Source organism: Glycine soja, chromosome 18, assembly GCF_004193775.1.
Source record: "Glycine soja cultivar W05 chromosome 18, ASM419377v2, whole genome shotgun sequence".
In the NCBI taxonomy this organism is placed as follows: Eukaryota; Viridiplantae; Streptophyta; class Magnoliopsida; order Fabales; family Fabaceae; genus Glycine; species Glycine soja.
In genome coordinates this window covers 49,483,137-49,502,626 of record NC_041019.1, presented here as the reverse complement: position 1 = coordinate 49,502,626, position 19,490 = coordinate 49,483,137, and the positions used below count along the sequence as shown (strand labels likewise).

Here is a 19,490-nt window from a genome sequence, read left to right as displayed (position 1 = left end):
AAAACTGCAGGGAATTTAAAATGACTAGAATTTGAATTGTTTTGATTTTAATTTTCTTTATTTTTTGAAATGCTTTGTTTGGATAAATCAATTCAAATTTCTTCAATTTTGAATTCGTTTGGATATGGCAATTTAATTTCCTGCATATGCAAAATTTTAATTTTATATTTTAAATAGATGCAATTTCAATATTAAACTTTATAGAAAACAAACACAATCTAATTTTGAAATATTAATTAAAAAATATTTTTTAATTTTTAACAATTTAAAAATACAAAATATTGATAATTTTAATTAGGGTTGTTTTGTCTGACTATAACTAATGATGTTTTTAAACTGACATCAATTAAGACTATTTTTCGGTCGACATCGAATATGATTTTTTTGTCAAAGTATGTCGGAAATATTTGTTAGCTGACGTCAACCAAGACTATTTCTTGGCTAACGTTGGTTGAGTCTATTTTTTAGTCGATGTTGGCTAGGTTCTTTTACCAATGTCGACTAGGGTATGTTTGGCCGACACCGGTTAGGGTCTTTTCGAACGACATTGACAAAGGTTATTTTTAGCCAACATCGACCTAAAAAATCCTAGTAGGCATTGACAAATTTTTTTACCCAATATCGACTAAAAAATAGCTTGGTTGATGCCAACCAATAAAACCTATCCGATGCCGACCGAAAAATTCCTAGTCGAAGTTGGCTAAAAAATAACCCTGACCAATATCGGACAAAAAACTCTACCCAACATCGACTATAAAATAGCCTTGGTTGATGTTGGCTAAAAAATAACTCTAACCGATGTCGACCGAAAAAACTCTAGTGGATGTCGACTGTAAGAACCTAGTCGATGTCAATTAAAAATAGTCATGCCCGATGTCGGTCAAAAATACCTAGGTGGTGTTAGCAGAAAAAAACCTAGCCAACATCAACCCAAAAACCTAGCTAATGTGGTTAAGAAATAGCTCTAACTGATGTCAGCCAAAAAACCTTAGTCGATGTTAGTAAAAAAAATCCTAACTGATGTCGGCTATGAAAATCTAGTTGACATTAACCAAAACACCCTAGCTAACATCGGCTGAAAAATAACCCTAGCAGATATTGACTAAAAAATATCTTTGGCTGATGTTGGTTGAAAAATCCTAGTTGACTCAGCTGAAAAATCCTGGCAGACGTTTACTTAAAAGTTAGTCATGACTGATGTCAGTAGAAAAAATCTAGCCAACGTCGGCAAAAAAAATCAATGGTCAACATCAACTTAAAAAACTTGGATGACAACGACTAAAAAAATCTTTGGCCGACGTCAACAAAAAACTCCTATGACTGATATCAGTAAGAAAATAATTCTAGCCAACATTATCTAAAAAAAATCTTAGTCGATATCGACAAAAAATAGCTTTGGTTGACATCATACAAAAAAATTTTGACCGAAAAAACCTTGGCCAACGTCAGTGAAAAACAACAACTTATGTCGATGTTGGTCATAAAAAATTTGGTCACCCGTAGTTGTGAGTGTTGAACGAGAAAGAGTTGCGAGCAAGAACATGAGTTAGAGTGAGCATCTCCGAAAAAAGAATTTCAAATTCTATATTTTTTAAGAAAATTTGAAATCTCACTGTTTTAGTCAATCAAAATGATTAATAAAAATACCAAAAATTAAATCTCCTTTCAAATATTTTATTCAAACAAACTATTTAATCATGAATCCTTTTAAAGTCTTTAAAAAAATAAATCTGGCTACTTAATTGCTCCATCCAAATACACTATTAGAATTCAAATATTAATACATAAATAAATTAAATTGAAAGAAAAATACTATCTTATCCTCTTGCGATGTTGATGAATAGTAACATTTACTTTTCACATACATTTCGTACTAATATTATGGATAGAAAAAAATTCACACAAAAAAAATACCATGGTCAGACCCGGTCCGGTTCAACGTCTATCCCACATCACCACGGTTCAGTGACATTACTTATTCCGATTTTGTTTTTTTCCTTCTTCATTCCGCTCTCTCTCTCTGTCTCTCTCTTCTTTTCTTCTTATCTTGTTTTTCTCTCTTCTCGCGCATTGTTTCTCTCTCTTAAACAGACCGAACAACCCGCGACGGAGGCTCCGACCCGAATCGGACGAGTCGACTCCAGCTCCGAACACTTTCAGGTGCTTGTGCGCCAATCGCATTTCGCTCCCATTTTCGCCGATTTTTCTTCTTCTCGTTTTAGCCATTGACGCCGAATCTGTGAGTCCTCCATTTCCCTTTCGATTGATGCCGCAATCGCCCTGGACGAAGCTCCCAATCGTTCTCTCTCTTTTTTTTTCTGTCGCTTCAATTTCGAATTGTATTTTTTTGAACTATATTGTGTGACCTTGGTTGCTACAAATAGGGTAATTTCAATTTCTATTTCAATGTCAATGTCAATTTCAAAATGATTCTGAATATATATATTTTTTTGCTTGTTTTTTTAGGTTTGAGATTTTAGGGTTCTGAAGTTTCTGCGTCTGACTCTGGTGGATATATATTTGGAGGAGGGGGGGTAAGGTACAGGATTAGGGTTTTCTGGGAGGGAAAAAAGATAGGATATATTTGGGACTGGAAAGAGGGTTAGGGTTAGAGGATAATGTGTATACTGTGTGTGATTCAGAAGTGGTCTCGCCGGGTTGCTACAATGCTGCCTTGGTTGGTTATTCCGTTAATTGGTCTCTGGGCGCTCTCTCAGCTTCTGCCGCCCGCTTTTCGATTCGAGATTACTTCGCCTCGTCTTGCTTGTGTCTTTGTCTTGTTGGTTACTCTCTTTTGGTATGAGATTTTGATGCCTTGGCTGTCAGCTTGGCGTGTGCGGAGGAATGCTAGGATTAGGGAGAGGAAGAGGTTTGAGGCCATAGAAATGCAGAAGTTGAGGAAGACAGCTACGAGGCGGTGCCGCAACTGCTTGAGTCCCTATAGGGATCAGAACCCTGGTGGGGGTAGGTTTATGTGTTTTAACTGTGGCCATGTATCTAAGAGACCGGTTCTAGACTTGCCTGTGCCGCCGGGGTTGGGGATTTCTAATTCCAGTATAGTTAAGGACTTGGTTGGAAAAGGTGGCAAAATATTGAATAGCAAGGTTTGGTCTGAAAATGGATGGATGTGCGGTCAGGACTGGTTGGAGAATGGAAATTGGGTTGGTGGGTCTGTTCCAGGTAATCCTAGCAACTGGAGGACGAGTGAGAATGCTGGTGTTTTTGGAGGAGATGAGCATTGTTTGACGGAGAGGTCTTATTGTGGTCTTTTGTTTTTGGTTTGCAAGCTTTTGACATCTTTCTTCAAGAGCATTAGATGGCTCTGGGGAAAGGCTTTTACAGTTAGTTCAAGGGAAGAATGCCCTTCTGATGCTGAGGCACTCTTAGCTAAAAGGGGTGAAAATGAGGCAAGCCTCAATGAAAGTAGAGGGGAAAAAGCACGTAGGAAAGCTGAGGAGAAAAGGCAGGCTAGGCTAGAGAAAGAACTATTGGAGGAGGAAGAGAGAAAACAGAGGGAGGAGGTTTCAAGGTTAGTGGAGGAGCGTAGGAAACTGAGAGATGAAAAAGTGGAAGCTGAAAAAGATCACAGCAGATCATCAAATCTCAGTAAGGAGAAGGACCGTCAGAAGGAAGCTGAAAAGAAGCGTCAGGAAAAAAGAAAAGAGAAAGATAAGGGGTCTAGTAAGAGCAACTCTGATGTTGAAGAATTGGAAAGAAGAGCTGGCAAGGAAAGTGAACGGAAGCGGGATTTCGACAAAAAGAGTGAAATGGATCGTAGGGAGCATCAGAAATCTGGGTTAGAGAGTGGCAAGGGACAGAATACCAACAATGCACAAAATAAAAATGTCACTGCAAACAATTATAACCGAGGAGGTACTGGAACAAGGTATCTTGACCGCATGCGGGGCACAATTTTGTCCTCTTCAAAAGCATTTGGTTTTGGTAGGGGTATTAATGTTCCTAGCACTGTGGTGAAAGAAAACAAGTTTAATAGTTCTGTAGATCATGTTCATAGCAGGAGAGAAATATGTCCTCCTGAGCGTCCAGCTGCAAAATCCAATGTAAATGGAGATGATAGGAATATCAATCACCCTGTAAGTTGTCTTGCTTTCTATCCCCTTTTCTTTGCCTTCTTATGATACTGTTCTTGCAGGTTTTGTCAAAGGTTTATTCGTGATGGAATACTAGTTACTTTTTTTTTCTTATCAAAAAGCATTGTGGGTTTTACAAATTAGTATTATATTCTAATGTGTGGATCATAGTTTTAAATTGCAATCTGCAACTGCAATTGTGGCTGCAACTACAATTGTGGCTGCAACTACAATTGTGGCCACAAAGTAAAGGTGTTTTTTTAATCACTGCAACCACATTGCGACTGCAGTTGTGGCCACATCAGCTTCTTTTTCCCGCAATTTCCGACAACATCAAGGATCATAACGAAACCCCAACCACAATTTAAAACCATGGTCTGAATAAGGCTTTTGTTGTTGTATTATATTCAAATTTCTCTCGTCACTAACTTCCATTTTGTTTGTTCACAATTTAAAAACAGTCTGAGATTTATAAAAAAATTATATGATGCTCTAGTTAAGATTAATTGCTTATGTTATACTTGGTATGATTATCTTGGGTGCATTGAAAAAAAATACTAATAAAACAGTATTGGCATGATAATTGTTCCCTGCAGGTACTCCCTGAACCACAACCATGGACAGCAGCACCTAAAAAGTCATGGCAGCAATTATTTACTCGATCTTCACCTGCTCCTCAATCTTCAAATTCAAATGTAATATGCAGGCCAAATTCCAAAATTCAAGCAGAAGTCAAAAGCCCTCAGTTGTCTGCCCAGTCACCAGTTACACAGTCATTTACTAATCCTATTCAGTTTGGTCTTCCATCACCATTTAATATTTCCACTCATGCAAGTGGACCAACCAGTAGTAGTCTAGGTTTTTCTCCTGCTATTGAACCATTTTTTCCTCCAGTTGGAAATACATCACATGACTTTAGACAAGATGAGCAAGAGCTTTTTGAAGATCCCTGTTATGTTCCAGATCCAGTATCCTTGCTTGGGCCTGTTTCTGAGTCACTTGATAATTTTCAGTTGGACTTGGGAATTGGCTTTGGAACAGACAATGAAATGACAAAACCTCACTCTTTGAAAAGCATATCTGCTGGTTCTGATGTTAATAAGCCATCTCTGATTGAATCCCCATCATCCCGAGAAAAGCATAGCTGTTCTAATTGGTTTCCAAGTACCCCGAATGGCCAAGACAAGCATGGTTTTCCTCTGGATGATGCAGCTGCAAATGAGAAGGGAACATGGCAGATGTGGAGTACTTCTCCACTTGGGCAAGAAGGTTTAGGTTTAGTTGGTGGCGCAGGAAGCTGGCTGTTATCCTCACAAAGGAACATACCAAACAAGGATGATTTTGTGCTTTCTTCATCTCAGAAGACTATGGCTTCTCTTTTTAACAAAGAAGATAACATAATTTCCAGTACCCATTCTCCACAAAATGTTTTTCTTCCTAATGGCCAAAGTGGTGAGAACTTCAGCCCTGTTACAGGTTCAAGTGGTTATGATCCTTGGTTACAAAGTGCTCTCTTCCCACCATTGTCAGGTGGCCCTTCAGCTCAGGAGGGAGCCACTCAAAATGAAACTATATATGGTAGCCCAAGTGGATCTGCTAGTAGCCATGGGCTTGATGGTTCTCCAGCTAACTGTTGGTCCAAGTAAGTATTAACTGTTTGGCTTATTTTTTGCCTTGTAATGGATGTCTAGTTTGGAATTTCTGCTTGTATATGTATCTATACTGTTGACCATTTTAATCTGATGAAACTTGTTTGGCTTAAAGATGAGAAAAACTATTCCCTCATTTTATTTTTCAAAATGAATTATAGATCTATAAACATCGATTGGTAATGTGACTTTTTGTGGGAATGCTTTGCGTCTTTCTATTTCTATTGAGACTGAGTCATGTTATCTAGGTAGTGATACTTTGTGGGGAAAATATTTTGTTTCAGTGGTGAAGATTCATTTTTTAATTTACTTGTAACAAGTGATGGAACTGTTATACAAGAACACTTGGTTTCTAATTTCTATCTATAAGCAATGGATTTAGTATTTCACCCTATAGTGATATTTGTATTAATGTGCTGTATTTATCTTAATTTTGCTCTGTAGTCTGTTTCTTGAATTGTGGGTTGCTTATTGATGATACTTTGCCTCAGTGAATCAAAACATAATTACTAATTCGGTGGAGTACTCATTCTTAGGGCATTTTCAACAGATCAAATTATAATTCAACCTTATAGAAAACTAGCTTATAAAAAGAAGAAATTTATATATGTTTCAAACGAAGATGAATTGCCTTTGATGCTTAATGGTAATAATTTGGCTGTTTGACTCGAGGTATATGCTTCAAAACTGTGTTGTCATCTCCAAATGTGTTTCATCAGAGAAGAATCAGGAATAGAAAATAGAAAATTAAAAATAAATATGAGAATATGAGATAAAATAAATTGACATGGATGCCTTCTATGTGGGAATATAGCATCATTGCTTTTGTCAGATTTTCATAAATTTGTTTTTTCTGTTATCCATAGGTCAGATAGTGACATCACTATGCGACCTATGTGTTGGAAAATTCGAGGGAAGTAAATACTGGGGAGATTTACACCAATGTGTTATGAACAACTATATAAGGGAACTTGACATCACACTTTAACCCAAAACCTTAAGGCTTAGGTTTATGGGTCTTTTCTCCACTTATATGGTGTTCAACTTTTTCACTTCTATTCGATGTGAAACTTTTCTTCACACTTGTACTCCAACAATTTTTCCCTCAAGTGTGGGTCTCTTCCACATAGTAGTCTCCCCCTCGAGCGGAAGTCATTATCATCCACGAGTGTAGGCCATTAGAGCCCACATGCTCTAGCTACTTGCAGTACTTGCACTGCCGCTCCATCCACGGGACACGTCGCCTAGACTCATCACCAGGAAGACTTTCGATACAAGGGATCCCCAAGGCCAAGATCCATTGCCGCCATCTTACTTGTCTGAGTCGGTCACCAAGTCAAATCATCGGCTCTGATACCAGTTGTTGGGGAATTCGAGGGGAGTAAACACCAGAGAAATTTATACCAATGAGTCATGAGCAACTATATAAGGAAACTTGACACCACACTTTAACTAAAAACCTTAAGGCTTAGTTTATGGGTCTTCTCTCCACTTATATGGTGCTCAACTTTTTCACTTCTACCCGATGTGAGACTTTACCTCACACTTGTACTCCAATACTATGGACAACAGAAAAGACAAATTTAGTTCCAAATGGGATCCTATGCTGTAGGACATATTTGGATGCATGGCATATAACCAAATAAAATGTATTTAGTTCCAAATGTACCATCTTTATTCTGTTTCATTTAACTAAAGTGGATTTACTTGATTGTCAATTGATTTTGTGGATTCATCTGTTGTGTTGTCATATGCTGATTTATTTCTTTATGAAATGAATGGATATGCATTGGTATGGTACAAAAAGTGATTCAGTTGTTGGTGTTGGACAGTATACTTTCATGCCCTGATCTTTTCTCATCTATTCTGCTTGATTGAGTCATGAAATGGTATGTGAGTGTGTTCGTTGATAAGCACTAGCTGTAATCAATTTGATGATCCTTTCTAAATATAGCTTTATAAATATGCCAGCAACTAAATTGTCAAACTGCTGACTTGTTGAACCTGAAAATAAAGAAACAAACTAGTTGAACCAAAATTAAATAAATAAAAGAAATGAACTATCACAATTGAAGTGACAGTAAGAAAAGAATCTCTTTGTAAAAAAACTCTACATGCTTCAAAACACTTGGGCTTTTGGTGACCCTTTTGACTGCTTATGGCATGATGCTTGTTCTGACCTTGTCTTGTATTTGTTCTTTCTGCTTGATTATGTAACTTGTGGTTCTCCCCCTCTTATATAATTTTGTGGTGTTAATATGGACTATTGGAACTGTTGTTTTGACCTTGTTTTTTTGTTTACATTGCAGAAAGGAATGGCCTGTACATGGTTCTGTGGAAAGCATTGGAAAGTCTGCTGTTTCAAGGCCTTATAGTGGAGGTCTACACCCAACCTCCGATGTACAGTCGTTTTGGTCTTTTGATTAAAAAAGATGATAGTGACAGACAGGTTATGATGAGGAACTTGATCTAAAAACAAACAACTGTTCTCTTGAGGCAAATAGCCTCCTTTGGGGGAAGAGTTTAGAATACTGAATCCGCCCATTGTATCTTCTTCCTTTCTTCTTTTGTGAAGGAAGATTTGATGTTTACTTAACGTTAGCGTCACAATAGGAATACATGTTGTTGGATGCATTCTGAGCAAGGCAACAACAAACAAAGAGAGGTGCCCCCATTTTGTCCTTTGGAGAATGGTGCTTCACATTCCCACTTGTGTCATGATGATGTCTTAATGAGAAATGAACTGATACTAACTTACATGACCCGCTGCCAATGGAATATAGTCGTGTTTCTGTAACGTCTCATTATTATGAATCCAGCTGCATCTTTAATCACGTGCACAAAGTTCTCAAAGTGTTGACGAATTAACAGAAAAAAAATGTTGAAAAAGGGTCAAAAGTTATTTTGTATGCATCAGATTTTCTAGCTTAAATGGCTTAGTTGCGCAGATGTAGCTTGGGTTTGGTTTGCGTTGGGGGCACCCCGTAATAGTTTCCCAAGGATTTCAATTACTCGGAATTTATAATTAATATAGTATTGACAATTGAAACATTAACAACAATAAACTTTATTTGACTGAGGTTGGTTATGTGGATCACACTTGATATTATTTATCATGAGATTTTTTTCGACAATTTCTTTTGAAATCCTTTTTACTTTTGCTTCCCATGGTCTTATTTCTATGTATTCAAACCACCTAAATTGAATTGTCATCTTTTTTTAATTGGTATTTCACCTTCAATTTATTTATTTATCTCTCCAAGGTGCTTTAAAAAAATTAAATGTTTTGCAAAGAGAGCAGAATTATTTGAGCGGGATAATTGTTAAAATAAATTATTCCATATAAAATTATACTATAAACATCAGCTGTTAACTTTGTCGCATATACAGCTAAATTAATACGAGTGCAGATTACTTCGAACAAATGATAAACGGATATTCGCATCTTTAATTAATTTTAATATTCAGTCTACGAATCAGAGAGAAAAAAAGAAAAAATTCCGACCTACCGGATGTCCATTTGGTGTTTGCCAACTACAGTCCTCCATTCTACAAACTGAGCTAAGGTCGGTTTGTAATATTGTTGGCAAATTGTAAATAATTTCAATTTTAAAGTTCTATAGCCACTTAACATTAACATAAAATCTATCATGAATAATTCATATTTAGTATTTTAATAAGTTTATGCTGGCTATGAGAACGTAACACAACCCTCTTCGTTTGTCTAGGTTTCGGACAGATTATGACAAGTTATTGATGTATATTTGAACAAGAACATAAAAGAGAAGATAATGAATCCGATAGCCTTTAGATTCTATTTTTTGATAGTTTACATTATAATTTAGTGTATGAAATACAAAATAATTATTAATTGAAAAATTAATAGTAAATACTTTTATAAAATCATAATGATAAAACATAAACTTGTAAGATTGTAACTTGTTAAACAACATAGTTTTAAGAAAAAAATATTTCCGCCACAATTTGGACTTATGAGAGTGAGTATGAAACTGATGGAGATATTAATTTATTTTAAGTGTTTAAGATTTTTTTATACTTGTAGACAATTAATATTTTTTTATAATATAATTATTATATATTTGAGTTGAGTTGGATATAATCGTATTCAAAACTCTAAATTTATTATCAAATCTAATTTTAATTAGGTTTACTAAAATAAATTCAATCTAATCTAATGATCCAGTTCAATCCATAAAAATGTAACAATTTGACGGGTTCACAAAGCTCAACCTACTTAGGTTCCTATTTTGAAGGATTGTTTTGCAACCTTTTCTAGAGATTAGATTGGATTAAATAACTTTTTTAAGGGGTTGAATAAATATTTACTCTAATTGATTTTGATTAAAATTTACAGTTAAAATTAACCATTCACATTATAGTTTAACGATTAAAATTTCAACAATTTTGTAATTTCCTTTACATATTAAAGTATTTTATAATGATTTTAGTTATTAGTTTTTAATGTTATTAAAAAGTCAAAATATCATTTGATTGCAAACTTGTAAACTAAATCTAAATTTTTTAAAAAAATGGACCTGAAAGCGGGAGGGGATTTATAACCATACATCTAATTTATTCTCTGTTCAATGTAGAAAATGATTTTTGATTAGATTGCGTTTCAAAGTTGTATAACTAAAAAATTAACCGAGAAAGAAAGGGCAAAAAGAACCAAAGATTGGAAAAAAAAGAAAGTTTAAATATATATAAAAAAATCCGACCTGCCGGATTCGAACCAGCGACCTAAGGATATCCATTTGGCACGTTACCAACTACAGTCCTCCGCTCTACCAACTGAGCTAAGGTCGGATTGTACTGAAGCATTTGACTAATTTTTCTATTTTGAACTAAACTGTAAATTCAGTTCATACAACTTTTTTTAGGCAAAAAAATCTCATGATTTTAAAGTCATGTTTAAAAAATTAAAATCTTAAAATAAAAAGAAGTCATAAAATAGTTTATGACAATTCATAAGTCGTAAGTCATCTTACAACTTATCTATTTCGGATATTAATTTAAATTTTACTCTCATTTAAAAAATTTGAAAAAAAAAATCCTTTTGGATCGTTTGCCCCATTGTGCTGCACAAACACAATAATCAGGTAATACTTTACATACAAATATTTTAACATTTTGATCAACATTGAACAGTTTTTAGGGTTAGAAGAATCCTCAAAATATTCAGATCATATAGTAATAATTGTTTCTAACTTTTTTTAATAATTTTTGGTGTATAAAATATAAATAAAAAAAGGGATAGTTTCATTTCCAGATTATTCTTGTGATAATTTTTCACCACTAATATATTATGTAGTGAATAAGTAGTTTCAACGAAGATGTCCAGTATAGTGGTAACTAGACTAAAATAACAAGTTGGGAAAAAAATTCCTTTGTTCAATTGCAACGTACATGAAACATAATTATCAAATGTACTGTTTTATTTATCATAACGTCTAAAAATTTCCAACATGAAATTAAGACAGATAAATGTTGCTTGCTTCATAAACCATAGTAGATTAAACTCGCCATGCTGTTTTGAACTCTAGATGAAGACACAATACTTGAACTTTAAAACTTTATATTAGCAATAAAAACGAAGTTGCTCAAAGTTGAAATGAACCACACATAATTTTTCCAGTGACACTGAAAGATATTAATGATTTGCATCGCACTAATGGTGAGAGATCTTGCTTACTTGAGTTAACCATACCTAAACAAGCTTAGAATTTCTCACTTTTTCTTTTCTATTCTGCCTCTTCTAAATCTCTTTTTTTTTCAGTGTCAAATTCAATACACAGTTTTTTTTCCTTCCACTTTACTAAAGCAGGATCCTCTTTTTTTTAAAGAGAGAAAAAGACAAGAACAAAAAGGGATGTCTTATTAAAACTCAATCCAGATTACAGATATCTCTTGTCTTCATATTTACAGTTCAATCAATTCAAGCCGGTGTTCCGCAATCTTCTCTACCAGGAAACCTTGCTCCTGCTCTCTTGACAGTAATCTGCCATTAATAGCAAATATTCCAAGAAATCAGAACTAACAAGATAAACTTCAGACACACTACTAATCACACTGAGTACCTCCAAACACAACACCAAGAAAATGCAGTCACAAGAAACTAAGATTTCAGTTTCTTTTTGTAGTTAAATCACATGTAACATCAACACTTCTACAAATATATGTATGACCCAGAACAAAAACTGCATTAAGGGTTTCTTCATTTCAATTAAGAAAACCTCAGCCCTACATCTGATGCAATCATATTCTGATAGCTGAAGGAAGAAAACAAAATAATAGAGACAATGATATTGATTCATTATATTCCTAGTCCAGGGATTACAACATGTATATCCTATAACAACTGAAAAAGAGCCGCTTCCATACCATTGTTGGTTTTTCCTGAACTCAGTAAGCACTGGATATATGTTCTCAAAGGCTGTGTAAGTCTCATCTCTAACCTAAAGAAACCAAAATGAAAACATCAGCCGGAAAATGCCAAAATGTAAAATTACATGGGAAGATCCAAGACCATTATTATACCTTGGCTCCCGTCAGAACAATTTTTCCAGAGACAAATATAAGCAAGACTATCTTGGGTTGCTTCATGCGATAGATTAGTCCAGGAAACAACTCTGGTTCATACTACCAACAAGAACAAACAAGTTCAACACATGCTAATCATTCCTTAAACATTTATTATGTAGAAAGAAGCCAGGAAAGCAGAAACACAACTTAAAATGGCTATTTCCATCATCTATGCTCTTTACAACACAAACACCATGGCAAAAAAATACTTCCCCACTCAATTCTTCCGGTTATAATTATAAAAACTTCCAACACTTTTAAAACATATAAGTATCTGCAAAAGTGAAGTTGAAATGGATATCATAGGGTTAACACAACCTCTGATTATTGAAAATTAATAAAACCAGATTTGTGGTCCTTTGGCTAACATGGAAATCAAGAATGGTTTTGCGTTTGTACTAATTGAATCCATGTTTTGCAAAGTTTACACCTGTTATGGAATACAGTTTTTCAGTATAGAATATTTCACACCACTGACATCAGGTATATAGTTCAAGGAAACAACATAGAAATTATGTCATATGATACCAAACACCAAGATGTGATTGCCTAACAACAAATAACAATTGAGCAATGATAACCGTTTTTCAAATAAGACTCACCGGAAGAATAAGAAATATTAATTAAGGAAAAACAAAAGACAATTCATCAACTCATGTACAACATCATATAGAATAACCCATGTTAAGAGGACCATATATAGTACTGATAACTAGGACAGGAATTTGTAGACCATTTTTCCAAGAAATTCACCAGGAAGAACAGAAGATTATAACATTTCACACTTACACTTGAGAAAGCACCATGGGAATAGGCAAGACCCTCCAGTCGAATGGGGAACTTTACATCACAAGAGCCAACAATATTCTGAATCTTAAAATCCTAAAGCACAAAAAAGAAAAAAAAGGAATAAGTCAATGATCACAAACTACTTCTGTAGAGTGGAAAACAACTGACAAAATTTTCAGAGCGGATGTTGTACCTTAAATTTAGCTGGGAAACCAAGCTTTTGGATAATTCTAGCATACTGAAAAGAGAGAAAATTCAATAAATTTTCAAGAATAAAATGTGAGGGTCATGCTTCTACTAAGTGAAGAGAACAACAAAAGCATCCACCCCCTCCATTGGTTTAAGGAGCTTATTTTTCTACAAACTACAGAAAGAATAAGCTCCAAGCCAAGCTAAAATAATGGCAAGATTCTCCGGTCAATCAACCTCCACTTGAGAAATTTCAATAATATACAGTATGAATGAGCTTACAAGATGAGAGGAGGAGCATTAGCATACCTTCCTTGCCGCCAATTTAGACTGTTGCTCGCTCTTAGCTCCAGTACAGACCTAACCATGCCATTTAAATTTAGAGGGGAAAAAGCATAAGAAATAGAAGCCCATCACAAGCAAGTGAAGCAACTTGATGAATCGGTTTGTTTTTGTGAGTGAATGAACAGAAGCCCTTAAAAAAAAGGTGTTGGTGAGGGGAGAGGGGTGGGATCCTTCGTAATGTTAACTCTGCAGCCACATTACAAGCACCTATAATGGTAAACTAGTGGAAAATGGACAACTATGAATTGTATAAATATAGCATTCCCTTGGAACTAGTGTCCAAATGCCTGCCCATCAAACTTCTCAGCATAGTTAACTAAAACACAGGACAAGGGAATTCAATAACAGAACCAGACAACTAGAACTAAACGTACAACTTCACCTGCACGAATTTTTAGACAAACAATGAAAACCACAATAAAATAAGCTACCATGACAAAGGCACAGTTGTCAAATTACGAATTGCAGAATATTTATATAAATAGAATGGTTTCTTTATTCTTGTAAAAAGAAAAAAAGAATAGTTTCTTTATATACTTTTTTGTGTGCAAATCATCAACTGATTTCTATCAGTTAGTTGTGAACTCACATTAATTTCAATAATTCATGCAACTCCAACTAAATCGGACAGAAGTACCAGATTCAACGAATAGAACATACCATCTTGCCAGATGCAAAAATGAGTGCAGTAGTTTTTGGTTCCCTGATCCTCATAATAACAGCAGCAAAACGCTACAAAGATTCAAACCATAGACTTTAGCATTGCAGACAAATGACCAATCAGCATAAAGACATATCTAGCATGCAAATTAATTATTGATTTCAGATAGCAAAAGTGTAGTGATAAGTGGTTTGAATCAATAGAAACATTAACAGAAATCATAGATCAACCTATCCTTTACCGGAATAGAAAACTGTAATATTTTAGAAGCAAGAGACAATTTCGGAACTGAACCAAAACCAAGCCAACCTTTGCTGTAATTGCAAGGCAAAAAGCAACACAGTGTACACATGCACGTACACACACAGAGATGGGAGGAATTCACAACCAACAGGCAAAATTTACCTTGGGATTGTATTCTGCATTACGAGCTTGAAGTGCAATTGATTTAAGCTCCAACTTACAGTCCAAACTGACCGTTGACACAATATTTCTGGCAGTATAAATAGTAAACGATTTTAGATATTCCAATGCAGACATAAGCAATCATTATCCAGTCTAAGTACTTAACATAAAATTTACATAACAAATGTATTGAGCATAATCTGCATATATTTTGAGCTCATCTTTGAAGGATCATGGAATACACAACAACTCTACAAGGAATTCCACATTAGAGTATAACTTCCATCTATAATGGACATGCCCCTCAAACCTCATTCACTTAGTTCTGATGGCTGAAATTTTGAATTGAGCTAAGAATTCCCATATAGTAATATATATCAGATTTGAATTTGAATTTGAACTTGAATGCTGACATATATAGAAAATAGGACTGATCATTTACAGGTAAATCTCAAGCAAAACATTTTCTGTTTTGAAGTAATAGTTGCCATTGGAATACAAGTAAATGGTACATTGACCAACTACGAATCTTTAGCCCAAACACTGGTAAACCCATCTGATCCACACGAGGTTAATTTGGATAACAGTATAACCCATCAAAAAAAGAGTTAATTTTATCATCATTGCAAATAGTAATCCCAATATCATACACGGGGGATCACTTGGATTTGGACGAAACCTGTTTATTACTCGTGAGAAAAAACCCACAGGCCACAACTTCAAACTTTCATTTAATCATTTGAAGCAACTAAAACACATTGTTGCAAACAACACAGTTACCCATCTCATGCTTGCAATTGCAATCCAAAGAAGCATTCACTTCAAAGAAAAGTGATACTCACTGAAGGGTAGGCACAATCCCAGAAGGGTGCTTTGTTAAATCCACAGGTTGGCTACCTTCCAATGCTTGTTCAGCCATGAATAATCAAAATCCAATTTAATGCAATGCCTCAAAACCAGCAAAAAGCTGCCCATCAACAAAAACCACCATGTTCCAAAGTAATCAGTACCAAAACCCTCAATTTTCCTTGCAAAAAGTAACAAAATGCGCAAAAGAACCCATTTTTAAAAGAACCCAGATCGAAAAACCACCATGTTCCACAGTAATCAGTACCAAAATCCTCAATTTCCCTTTAAAAACTAACAAAATACGCAAAAGAACCCAGATCACAGATGGTTTTATACACAATTTTATTTGACAAAAAAAATCAATAAAGGGCAATCTTTTTCCCCGCAATCAGGTTAAAATTGTTAAGAAGAAATTGTGGGGAAATCTGTCTGTGACGAGTTAGATCTTATTGACAATGGGTATCTATCAGACCTTTTTTTCCTTAATATATGTATAGAACTAGGGTTTTCGAATTTTTTGTTTTTGTTTTTGTTTCACGGATCTGAGAGATTGTTGAGTTGAGATGAATAGAATTGAGGAGAGTGGGAAGGATTTGGTGGCAGAAATTTATATGTGAGCGTTGAAAAAGGGTTTGATTTGATGAGATTAAGAAAGGTTATGAGGTAAAGGTTGCTTATTTATAGAGAGAGAAAAGAAATATAGAGAGAGCAGAAGACGGCAAGATTTTAGATAGATCTGTCATCTTCAGGCGAGCATGCTCAATTTGTAGGTGCCCATATTGCCCCTAGAGAAACATGGACACGTGAGAAATGTGTCACGTTGCTGATCTAAATTATAAAAAGAGAAATGTGTCACGTTGCTGATCTAAATTATAAAAAGAGAAATGTTACACTCTCTTCCAACACTTTCTTCCTAAAATTGTTTTGATATTTGGTTGTTTTACTCTCTTATGTTTTTATTATTAAACTTCATTGCTATTTTATAAGCATCAATTTGGGAATTAGTGCATTTTTTTCAATTTCTTCTTATTAAAGTTTAAATAAATTGCATGATAATGCTGCTAATACATGATTAATTAGGGGTTTCATAGGTACAAATCAATCTAACAATCCGATGAATCCAACTTATATGAACAAAAAAGTTTGGATTATTGAAATCATTCCAAATATAAAATTTTGTATTTTTTTTTATTTTTATTCTTTAAAAATATAAAATTATTTTTTCCCTTATTGTCATGTACGAAACACTCGTTAATTACTTATTATGTGATTAAAAGAAATAATCATTCCAAATAATACTAATTAACAAAGGTTATCAAATTCAAGAGTTTATGCACACTCATGAGAGTTTTATAAACTCAACTTGTGAATTCAACTTATTAACTCGTAAGAGTTTATTTCATATAAAAATAATGACAAAATATTTATAAATAATTTATCAATTAAACATTTCAACAATATAATAAAGCAAAATAGTAAATCATAAATTTCACAATACTTAAATAACCAAGTTTAGTAATGCATCACTATTAGTTAATAACTTGTAGATGTCATATTAGTGATATAACATTCTCATTAAGGATTTTGTGTTATTAAAAGTAATGATTTTTTAATTCGGGGAATAACACACTAAATAGAGATATGTTGAACATTAAACATACAGAAAATAATCCAAAATGACTTATATTTTGGTATAATTTTTTAACTTGCTGACTCAATGGTAAACTTGAGAGTCTATCGAGCTTACTTAGAATTTATCGAGTTTACTAAAATAGAGTTTACACACGAGTCAACCCACAGAGTATAAGTGAACTCATAAACTTAAACTTGTAAGAATTAGCGAGTTAACTCGAGAGTTTGATAACTATACTCATTAGTGTTTGTTTGTGGTATCATACTGGCATGTGTCATCTCCTTATCTACCATCCTTTGTGCAATAGTTAAGTTCTCTCCCAAGCAGGGTCGGATCAAGGTTCAATATTCGGGATTGGGCCCCCGAGACTTTTTCAAAAAATTTAATTCAATAATTATTGAGATCAATCTTTACTAGGTTTAACAAACATTCCATTTTCAAATGATCGCCTATATCAAATTTATCAACTTTAGGTATGAATATGTTGGACAAGGTATTTTAGTTAATTTTTTTACTAGCTGAAAAACTTATTTGACTGTTTAATAAACAAATTTTTTTTAGTGATTTTTAGCAATTTTTGAAACGTTACTTGAAGTAATGTTTTTTGAAATATTACTTGAAGTAATATTTTTTTAAAACGCTAACTTCTAACATCTAGCTTTTTTATATTTCCTTTCATTTTATCCTCGATACATTATCTAATTTCCTTGTTACTCTTTTTAAATAAATCACGATTTTAATATTAATTTTTGTTATTTTACACTTTTCAACTATTTCAACAATTGTTTTATTGAATACTTATAATTTAATAGACAAGTTTTTTAGTTTTCAGCTACTAGCTTCTAACATTCAACTACCAACTAGTTTTTCAACTATCATTTAATTTTTCAGCTAATTTTGCTAAACGCAGTCAAAGTTTGTAAAAAAAAAGGAAAAATACTCATTTTTATCCTTAAATGTGTAGAGTGTTGACAAATTCATTTTCAAAAGACAAAAATTTAAATTTTAGTCCCCGAAAGTGAAATAATACGATAAATCAATCCATCCATTAACTTTTGTCCGTTATTGTTAATGAAAGAGCTTATATATGTGACACAGAGGGGCGAAAATGTCGCAAAAATAATTGTCAACATGGTTGCTGAATAAATTTGACCAAAATGTCAGTAGGTTTCTATTTTACTAATTTATCAGACCCCAAATTTTATTTCATTTAAGAGTATAATATAATTTAATTTTCATCTCCCTTCTTTTTATCATTACAAACATAACATTACAATAAACACTTTAAAAATATAGGGAAACAAACATAAGTTAGAACAAATATAATAATAAGTATAATATTGATTAATAAGTATAATCTGTTTGTTGCTATGAAATTTCTAATGTGACAATACCTTACCTAAAATATGAGACTCAAACAAAAAGACACTACCATTAAGTTAATCCTTATAAAAAATGAAATGATTGTTACACTATTACAATTGTTACAATGTTTTTATTTGTAAGAATTGACTTAATGGCTATGCATTTTTGTTTGAGTATTATATTTTGGGCAAGATAGTATCACATTAGAAATTTCATAGCAACATATAGATTATGCTTATCAATCAATATTATGCTTATTATCATGTTTGTTCTAACTTATGCTTGTTTTCCTATTTTTATGTGTTTATTGTAATATATGCTTGCAACGATAAAAAAAATGGGGATGAAAGATAAAGATTAAATTATATATTTATCCTTAAATGAAACGAGATTTGAGGTCTGATAAATTAGTCCAATGAAAACTTACAGACATTTTGGTCCAATGGAAACTTACTGACATTTTGGTCTAATTTATTCAACAGCCATGTTGACAATCATTTGTTGACATTTTATTCTTTCATTAACAGTAACAAACAAAAGTTAAATAGATGAATGAATTTATCACATTTTATTTTTTACTTCTAGAAACTAAAATTTGAGTTTTTATCTTTTGGGGATGAATTTGTCAGTGTTTTACATATTTAGAACGAAAATGATTATGTATCCCCCAAAAAATGAAAAAGTTAGGCACGTGTGTAAGCATGGTTGTAGATTGATCTTGTTTTACTATTTATTTTATATAATTATAGAATCACAATGGAGGAGCATGAGCATGGGATCGATATCTAATTTGTCTATAAAAAATAGATTATTGTCTATTTTTTACAAGAAATCTGATCTAAAATTATATTTGACTAAATTTTAGTTAGTATAAAATCTATTTTTCTCTCTTGACATTTTTATTTTAAACT

General features: G+C 33.5%; 2 protein-coding genes and 1 non-coding gene across 3 annotated transcripts; 1 reads left to right on the top strand and 2 right to left on the bottom strand.

Moving 5' to 3' along the window:
- The first annotated feature begins 2,011 nt into the window (after positions 1-2,011).
- Positions 2,012-8,574, top strand: LOC114396700 (stress response protein nst1-like). The gene is made up of 4 exons (XM_028358809.1): positions 2,012-2,239; positions 2,467-4,094; positions 4,688-5,733; positions 8,050-8,574. Exons 2-4 carry the CDS (start codon positions 2,619-2,621, stop codon positions 8,165-8,167), a joined length of 2,640 nt encoding a protein of 879 aa, XP_028214610.1. The 5' UTR covers positions 2,012-2,239; positions 2,467-2,618; the 3' UTR covers positions 8,168-8,574.
- A 1,899-nt stretch (positions 8,575-10,473) lies between these two features.
- Positions 10,474-10,567, bottom strand: TRNAY-GUA. Its single transcript has 2 exons — positions 10,531-10,567; positions 10,474-10,509 (listed from the first exon to the last, which is right to left on the bottom strand). It is a non-coding gene; the product is annotated as a tRNA-Tyr (tRNA).
- Positions 10,568-11,415: 848 nt separating this feature from the next.
- LOC114396701 (TATA-box-binding protein-like) lies at positions 11,416-16,316 on the bottom strand. The gene is made up of 10 exons (XM_028358810.1): positions 16,054-16,316; positions 15,575-15,699; positions 14,733-14,820; positions 14,327-14,398; positions 13,631-13,681; positions 13,326-13,370; positions 13,133-13,225; positions 12,299-12,400; positions 12,143-12,216; positions 11,416-11,759 (listed from the first exon to the last, which is right to left on the bottom strand). Coding segments are annotated over exons 2-10 (603 nt in total). The 5' UTR covers positions 15,652-15,699; positions 16,054-16,316; the 3' UTR covers positions 11,416-11,758.
- Positions 16,317-19,490: the final 3,174 nt, after the last annotated feature.